Source organism: Diadema antillarum, unplaced genomic scaffold, assembly GCF_040938485.1.
Source record: "Diadema antillarum isolate AM-2024a unplaced genomic scaffold, OU_Dant_1.0 seq00002239_RagTag, whole genome shotgun sequence".
In the NCBI taxonomy this organism is placed as follows: Eukaryota; Metazoa; Echinodermata; class Echinoidea; order Diadematoida; family Diadematidae; genus Diadema; species Diadema antillarum.
Window position 1 is genome coordinate 62,468 of NW_027272869.1, and position 9,231 is coordinate 71,698.

Below are 9,231 nucleotides of genomic sequence, written 5' to 3' on the forward strand. Positions count from 1 at the left end.
ACAACACGTTATGCCGCCCTTATTTACAAGCACATTTTTTTTTATAAAGCTTTGTTTTTTGGTAGTTACACGCTGACAATTTCCTTTTTTATCTCAAAACAATACTATATTCTGGAGCGAGACTGCTTTGACACATGCCCCACATTTTATAACCATATTGAAATGCAACCACTTCAATAGTGCAATATATCTGCGTCCGTTGTGTTTTTTCATATTTTTCTCCAAAATTCCTCGTTTATTTTTCTTATTCATTTTACTTTTAACCATCACTTCTGTATAAACTCTTTGATCTAAAAACAACAAATCAAATAAAAGAATTCTATCATGTCGGTGTCTTTCTTTATTATTATTGTGCTATCATTATTAGTACTATAATTATTCTATATTATTATCCATCCAAATTACTGTGTCCTTGACCATTTTGTCCATTCGTATCAATGGTCAGTGAATATTCAGATGCATTGTAATTGCAATTTTGATGCATCTTTAGTCTACAAAACAATGTAAAAAAAAAGAATGAAATGAAACAGAGTCAAATACACGTAGAATGAAATAAGATACAACACGTGTACCACCAGACCTCTTCTTTTCCTTCGGGATCGTCTCTAGCGTCTGGCAGAAGACTAGGTGTACGGAAATTTGACTCTGTCGTCTGCTTAGTTAGCTGACTGGAATAACCAGAGGTCACCTTGTACGGATGACCCAAGTCGAGTGTGTGCAACCGCAACATACTGAACGCGGAAAGTTCGGGCTCTGGCAAACAGCTGGAGACGCTATACGGGCAGAGTGGAGCTGTTGTGCGCGTGTGAAATGTCGCGAGTTGATATACACGTACGCCCATAAGACCTTCGCCAGTGATACATAACGCAATGCGCATGAGTGCTGACTGATCTTTACTTATTGATTGTTATCTCGGATGGATATATCACTAACATAACATCAGAGAGAGAGAGAGACAACTGCAGCATAAAACCTAACCATCAATGATCAAACCGACATGATCGCATGCGGTGTACAGCATATCATGTAAATATACCAACCGATCATCCCAGCTGCTGCCTCATCACATAATCATTAGCGTATACACACAAATCAATTCACTTGTAAAACCAGAAACCAAGGAAATGGATCCTCTTCCCAGTTAACAGTGAACCAGAACATTGGATTCATACTCGCAGCGCCGTAACTAGACAGCACTCCTGCCTAGCATTCGAGAATTCTGCCGACGACCCGGTGAAGACGAGACCCCCACCGTGGCCGCAAGTACCGGTATTGCAATGGCTCTGTATTCTCGCAGGCGTCTCCCCGCTCTGCTCTGCTCATGTCTGGTCTTCCTCTCGATCTATGCCATCGTGACGAAATTTAAGCATCTCGACACACTTCCGACTGACCGCCAGTCTGCTATCCTTGGAGATGTCGTCACATACGGGAACTCTGTCCGTTCTGGAAACATACCAGCCGAACATGGGACTCAGATTCAGTATTGGAATGCTTTTAGTTCTCTTTCTTCCATTCGAAATTTCACTACCCAAGGAAAAAAGTCCAGCATTGATTGGACAAAAAGAGAGCCGCTGGCAAAAGAAAAGACATTCACAGGGAGCAATCTTGCTGCGTTTCCTTCTGCTTTATTTAGACCAGAATTCGTTGTGATTTTAGCACAAATGCGAACAGGTTCATCTGTCGTAGGGCAGATTTTTAATCAGAATCGCGATTTCTTTTACCTCTACGAACCTCTCCACATCAGAAATGACTGGCTGGCTGAAGGTAGGAGCAATGCCGACATTGAGAAGGCCATGTCGGAAGTATTACGCAATATCAGTCGATGTAAGTTTTCTCCCGAGTTCATTCGGAGATTTGGGGCTTGGGGAGGACGGACCAAGAGCCGCGCTCTTATGCCACTCTGCAGGGCAAAGGAAGATTGCATGAACCTGTCGCCTGCCGTTGTTGAACAAATATGTTTGTCTTTTAACAAACGCATGGCCATTAAACTTATCCGAGGGGATATTGAGCAACTGAAACCTCTGGTTGAGAATGACGGGGTAAATGTAAAGATTGTTCATCTTGTTCGCGATCCACGAGGTACAGCGAATTCGCGTCTTGAGTACAATATTGTGAAGAACAAGGAGCGTAGAGGTGCGGATAAGAAACAGATGCCTCGACTCAGTGTCAGCTCGCGCAATGGTAATGTCTTCTTCAACTTAGAGCCTTCGCGAAAATCCGTCTTTGAAGAACAGGTCGCCCCAGGGTTACCTGTACTCTGCCGATGGATGTGTTCAACACTGCGGACGGCCCAGTCCAAGCCCGCGTGGCTAGAAGGTCGCTATAAATTGGTGCGGTACGAGGATTTTGCCGACAGACCAGTCAATGTGACGCGTGATATCTACGAGTTCCTGAAAGTGCCTCCGCCGTCAGAAGTCCTGGAGTGGGTGTGGAGCAACACAGTGGACGACGAACAAGACGACGAACTCTCACGCAAACCGTTGTTCAAGATGCACAAAAATGCATCAGCCACTGCATCCAAATGGCGACTCAACCTGCAGCCGTCGGAAGCTGATTACGTCCAGTCTGTATGTGCAGAAGCCATGCGTCTTTTTGGTTACAGACAACTTGCGCCATCGGAAATTATCTTTGATACATCACTGTCTTTGGTAGAACCATTAGACTTGTCTCTGCCCTGAAATAGTACAATGATCCTACAAAAGCTGAGCAGAGTGACCATTATCTCTTTCCCGTTGTTTCTCTTCTCTTCAAGCAGATGACTAAATAGAAGACGTTCTTGTGTTGCATGGTCATAATGCTTATCGGTGTTGTTTGGGTTACTTATTCTTATGTAGTGGGTACTGCAAGGGTATTCACTATGGATGCATCGTTACACAAAACTGTATTTTCAGAGAACTGAAATTCTACTGTAACAATATGTTATATCTATAATTTTTTTTCAGGTAAAAATATCAAACACCAAATATCTGATCAAATTGGCACATACGTTAATCGATGCAATGAGATGGTGCAATACATTTACCACGTGTGTGATATAGGCCTTGCTGAAAAGTATTTGAATTTTTTCTTTTTTATTAATTCCTTCTCATAATTGCTCTGACAGGCGAGATGTATTATGACTAGAATGTGTCATACTTAGAGATATATTTCAGTATCTGAATCCAGTGGAAAAGAAGTTGAATAATTACATATTTTGGGTACCGGTGGATCAGGAAACTGCATTTAGTGCAATCGAATCAGTTTTGTGTTAATTTACAATCCACCAAGATCAACTATATGCATGAGATAATATTAGTGTTAAACCGTCGCCAGTACAGTAGTTATGAAAGAGGCAAAATTTCCTATTTTTCGCCTCAAAATCGAAGCGTGGAATCACATAATCGAGTATACATAGTGCTCCAAACAGTTTTGTCGACTCACTTTCCGTCTCAAGAGATAAGAAAAGTGTGCATGAAATATGTACAGAAACTTGAAAAATTGTCAGAAGTCACAGTGATATTCTGACCTAATCTGAAATGGAATGTTGTTTATGAGGCTATGTTACGGAAGTCTTCGTATTTTGAGTAGACCCCTAAAGTCCCCCCCCCCCCCTCGTGCTCAAATGTACTGAGTTAGGATAGGAATATCCAAATCTGATCAATTACTGTACTAATCTCTTCAAAGAGAATTTATCTCTTGCATAGTAATTTTAACTGTGTGTATTTAATGCAAAATCTTTTCAAGAGGTTTTTGGTACGTTTTGTATTGTAAGCTACACATTTCGCGTTTTACATGTAGTTTCCGCAACACTTCAATATGAAGTCGAGTGCATACACCTGTATATGGTAATCATTAGTTTATTAAACGCCAAAGTGTATACCAGAAACTTTTATGTGCCCTTGCCCCATATAATCATGACATCGATATTTTGTTTGAATCTTTCGCAAGGCAGGCGACCGCACGAAAAGAGAAGCTACACAATGTAAAAATGATTTTGGGGGTTATTGCTGAATATGACAGACATCGTGGTCGAACATTTATAATTGTAATGTCTGCGACAAGGCCATATTGGAGCAAGGTAAATTTCCTGTATTCTGACGTTCATGATTAAATACGAGGATAAAATCATAGGATGAAAGTGATAAAAGAATAAATAAATCACGAAAGGTAGCATGTATTTTGAATATTGCAGACATCAAAGGCCGAACAGAGATGATTTCGTTGTTTAATTAAATGACTGAGCTTCAACCAACCTTGAATTGTAGAGGGCACGCTTTCGTCCTCTCCTGAGGACTTTCTCAAGCCTTATGCAGTGGAGTGTTGTCTTGCTGCCGTTGCCTGTCTTTCTTAATCACTGGACCATAGATTGGTGAAAGGGTATAGCCTGAGTCTCTGTTGAGAGCTGGATTGACCCTTCTGATCCAAAGTGCTTCCTTTATTTTTCTTTTCAACCAGTTGCTTTCAAAGTCAATGATACGCGCCTCATCCCATTCAATGTTGTGTCCTGTGTTGTAAGAGCGCTCAGCTATCGCCGAGTGTGATGGATTGTTTAGTCTCAGTGCCCTTTTGTGTTCCTTGAGTCTCTCGTTCAAGGTTCTGCTGGTTTCCCCGATGTAACAATCATGGCAATCAGCACAAGTGATCTTATACACAATGCCTGACCTTATTTGCCTTGGGACTTTAATTAACTTTCAATATGGTGGAATTCACTCTGTAGTGCATCATTGTCAGAGGTTACATTTCGAGCTCTCAAATACAAAGATCTAGCAACTCCCTCCTTTGTGTTAAGTGGATGATCCGATGACTCTTACAACACAGGACACAACATTGAATGGGATGAGGCGCGTATCATTGACTTTGAAAGCAACTGGTTTAAAAGAAAAATAAAGAAGCACTTTGGATCAGAAGGGTCAATACCAGCTCTCAACAGAGACTCGGGCTATACCCTTTCACCAATCTATGGTCCAGTGATTAATAAAGACAGGCAACGGCAGCAAGACAACACTCCACTGCATAAGGCTTGAGAAAGTCCTCAGGAGAGGACGAAAGCTTGCCCTCTACAATTCAAGGTTGGTTGAAGCTCAGTCATTTAATTATTCATCATCCCCAGCCGATGAAAGTTTTTAGTATGATTTCGTTGTTGTTTAAGTTTAATTTAAAAAAGAATTTAATTCAAAATACACTGTATGTACGCCAAGCAGATGTTGTAACAGATGTACAGATGTAATCCCATTTAGTAGTTTATTCATAAGACGTGCATGGGATCAGTTTACTGTCAGCACACGTGGTTATGGGAGAGGTAATTTTCTGTAATGTTCCGTTCATGATTGATTTAACGGTTTTAGGGCAACATACCTCCTGGACAATCGCCCCGAACCCTTCCCCTGACCCTAACCCTAATCCTAATCCTGAACCCAATTCTAACCCCAACCCGAACTCTAACCCTATACCTAACCCTAACCCTAATCTTTACGCTAATTTTATCACTAACTGAAGAGTTTGTTCGCAAAAACCAATAAGTCCATTTTTGAAGATTTTGAAGTACGGTCTCTGTCATAAAGTACAAAATAGTACCTTTCAAACGATATATTGGTCACTACATAGGCCTATAAAAGTACATTTTTGAAGTTATCAATGGTCAAAAGAAGCAAAAATTTTCTTATCATTCTCTCTATTTTTCTTGACCTTTAATCGCAAATATCTCCATTTGGCAAATATGGACTTATCGGTTTTTGCGAACAAACTCTTCAACTATTAATTAGCAAGGGGTAATTGTCGGGGGGGGGTAATTACCCTGATACGAATTTAACATCAGGATAAAATCATACAAAGGAAGTCTCTTAGAATGAGACAAATCACCTGGGTGATGTGGGATTACCTGCACACAAATTTCAATATCTTCGGAGCTATAATGACAAGTACAAACTTATAACTAATCATTTTAAATGGAGCCTAACGACAGGTGTTTATTCACGTGAAGTTAGTTATTATTTCTTTTTATCAGAACTCCAACGTGACGTATGATAGACAGTTTTAACTGTAGTTTTTCTTTTGAAGTTCTTGTTCAGTTCAGCTTTATTTCTGCATTCCATTCGCGATACCATGTAACACAATCTAACAGAGTTGGCGTAATCATACATTCTTTATGCCAAATTATGCATTATATTCAATACATAGGAGCAAAACATAAAGAATAAAAATATACAATTTCATCTTCAACATGCACTATTCAAGAGCAAAGTTGTGCTGTGATGGTGTCGATTAAAAGAAGTGTGCCTTGCTTTGACAAAAGGAAGCAAGTGACAATGAGTACAAATGCTGCAAATGAAGAAAATGATAATTATGTCTTTGGGTAGGCCCTTCAACATGGAAATTTGTGATGAGAAATAATGTTCATATTCATGTACGGCATATTATGGTGATGTATTTACGACAAGTCGAAGAATTTTGATATTTCTTTTGAAAATAGTGATTTTGTAACTTGCTTCATTTTGCCAAAGTATTTTAGGCTTTTTGCAAGCATAAAAGAATTTGACAAAAGGAAGAAGTGACAATTATACCGCGAGGTTGTCACTTGCTGTCTTACCTTAAAGGGATGGCATAGTACTTGTAATACTTGTATTGGTGGAGATGAGGATTGGGCTTTTAACTTTTTGCTAGATACAAAGAGACACTTATGAAATAGTACACACCATACCATTCTAAGAGGAATTGAAAGTTTATCTAATTAAAATCGGTTCTAGAATTGCTGAGACATCCAAAAACAAAGTAAAGCAAAGGGATCCTAATACAAGGTGGGTTCCACCTTTTATTACGATCGCTTTTTTTTTTGTTGATATCTCAGTCATTTCAAAACCAATTTTCATCAAATCCACGTGTTATCTAATCATACCAGGAAGCTGTTAAACATTGCCTCAGATTATGGTCTGAAACAATTTGTAACAAAGCCCACTAGAATTACACCACTCTCTGCTACAACCATTGACTTACTGTTCTCATCTAACCATGAACATATGCAGTATTGTGACGTAGCACCAATCACACTCAGTGATCATTATATGGTGGTATCAGCTATTGGTAGAGTGAAAACAGCCACATCAAATCATAAATATGTTAACTCGCAATTTAGCAAATCTGGATTTTCACACATTTTGTAATGAGCTACGCAGTGAATGTTGGGATGAAGTATTTTGTGAAGTAGACACCAATACCGCCTACGAGATGATGGTTTCTAAATATGTGACTGTATTAGATAAATTTGCTCCAATGAAACGCAGAAGGGTTAAGCAGAAATCAGCCCCATGGATGAATGATGACATTAAGTCGCTTATGTTTGAAAGAGATAAAAGTAAAAAGATAGCATTGAAGACCAAACAGATATCTGATTGGAATAGATATAAGCAATGGAGAAATCGTGTAACTTCATTGATTTGTAAATGTAAAAGAAAATATATAAATGAAAGTATTTTTAAAAATAAGGGTGACTCGTCCGTTCTCTGGAAGCTTCTTCATACACTGTTACCTAGAAGAAAGGGACATGTATTGCACCATGTCAAATCCGAAGGAAAGGACATTCACAACTACAAAGATATAGCCAATGTTATGAATAATTTGTTAGTGGATGCGCCAAAACGTCTTAAGTCTAGTTTGCCGAAAGAAGATTATCGCAGTTCCGCTCAGTACATTAAACAAGTAACCTGCAAATTTTCATTTGATCCTGTCACCGAATGTGAAATCATGAAATCTTTTGATACAATTCCGAGAAATAAGGCAGGCGGTTGAGATAATTTACCAACAAGTGTGTTGAAAGATACTTTGCCTGTGATCGTGAAACCATTATGTCATGTATTAAACTTGTCTCTGGCTCAGGGTAGAATACCAGAAGCCTGGAAACTAGCTCGAGTTTCGCCAATTTTCAAAGGAGGCGACATGACCGACCCACAAAGTTATCGACCCATCTCGGTCCTTCCAGTCCTTTCGAAAGTCCTCGAGAAGGTTGTTTTTAAGCAATTATACAAGTATTTCAATGAAAATAATCTTTTAACAAATAATCAATTTGGATTTCGCCCTAAGTATTCAACTTTGCTTGCTCTTGTAACAATTACAGAAAATATCCGGAAGGCTTTAGATGAAGGGCGTGCAGTTGCACTCATTACACTTGACTTGAAAAAAGCCTTCGATTTAATACCTCATGATGTGATAATTGAGAAGCTGCGAAAATACGGTGTAGAATCCGACAGTTTAGCCTGGTTCAAAGATTATCTGGCGTTTAGGAAGCAAGTCACAGTTGTTAACGGAAATATATCTGAACAACGATAGGATAGGGGAGTATCCTCGGACCGCTTCTGTTCGTGATAACTATCAATGACATTGTTGAAGTTGTACAACATTGTACTGTCTCTTTGTATGCTGATGACACTTGCCTTTACTACGCATCAAACAATCCCCATGACTTAGAAAAGTGTGTAAATCATGATTTAAGGGCGATAACGAACTGGCTGAGGTACAATGGACTACTGCTAAACGAGAAAAAATGTGAATACATGATTGTCACACCTATGCGGAAAAAACACCTCTTTGATAACGTTAAGGTTACGGTTAATGATTTTTGCGTACAACAAAAAAGCTCCTGTAAGTATTTAGGTGTGACCTTAAACGACACCCTGACATGGAACAATCACTGCAAAAAATCCGGTGTTAAATAGTGAACACCGAGCTGGTGTTAAATTTTCGGTGCTCATTTATGGTGTTAAATTAACACCTCCGGGTGTCATTTCCAAATTTTAAACTGTTTTTTTGAAGAGTTTCTTAGTAACTGCACTTCTTGTTGATTTTTAATTTAAACAAGACGATCAAGAATTTTACATTAAAATACTAGATTTTTGAAAAACTGTGAAAATAAATTTACACCAAAGTAACACCAGCTGGTGTGGTCTCTTATTGAAGCTGGACGGGTGTTAAACCATTGATATTAACACCAACAAATATCAAATCAGCGCAATGTGGTGTCATTTTTGAAGTGTCAAAATAACACCAGGTACAGTGTCAAATTAACACCACGAAGTGTCAGGTGAACACTTTTCAACACCATCACAGTGCATTTTTAACACCTGTGGGTGTGGTCCTTTATTGAAATTTGATCGGTGTTAGATTTAACACCCGTGGTGTTAAATCTAACACCGATGTTTTTAAAGTGATCACATTGCCAATGTAAAGGCCAAACTCTCTTCTGCGTTGTACTGCTTCAAGAGA

At 39.1% G+C, this 9,231-nt stretch overlaps 1 protein-coding gene across 1 annotated transcript; it reads left to right on the forward strand.

Annotated features, from left to right (window-relative positions):
* Window positions 1–1,277: 1,277 nt before the first annotated feature.
* On the forward strand, window positions 1,278–2,678 carry LOC139714340 (carbohydrate sulfotransferase 1-like). The gene has a single exon (XM_071626051.1). The coding sequence runs from the start codon at window positions 1,278–1,280 to the stop codon at window positions 2,676–2,678; it is 1,401 nt and encodes a 466-aa protein (XP_071482152.1).
* The last annotated feature ends 6,553 nt before the right edge of the window (window positions 2,679–9,231 follow it).

Excerpts from the sequence above, each read along its gene's own strand:
- LOC139714340 (XM_071626051.1), top strand. The coding sequence starts at position 1,278 with ATGGCTCTGTATTCTCGCAGGCGTCTCCCCGCTCTGCTCTGCTCATGT.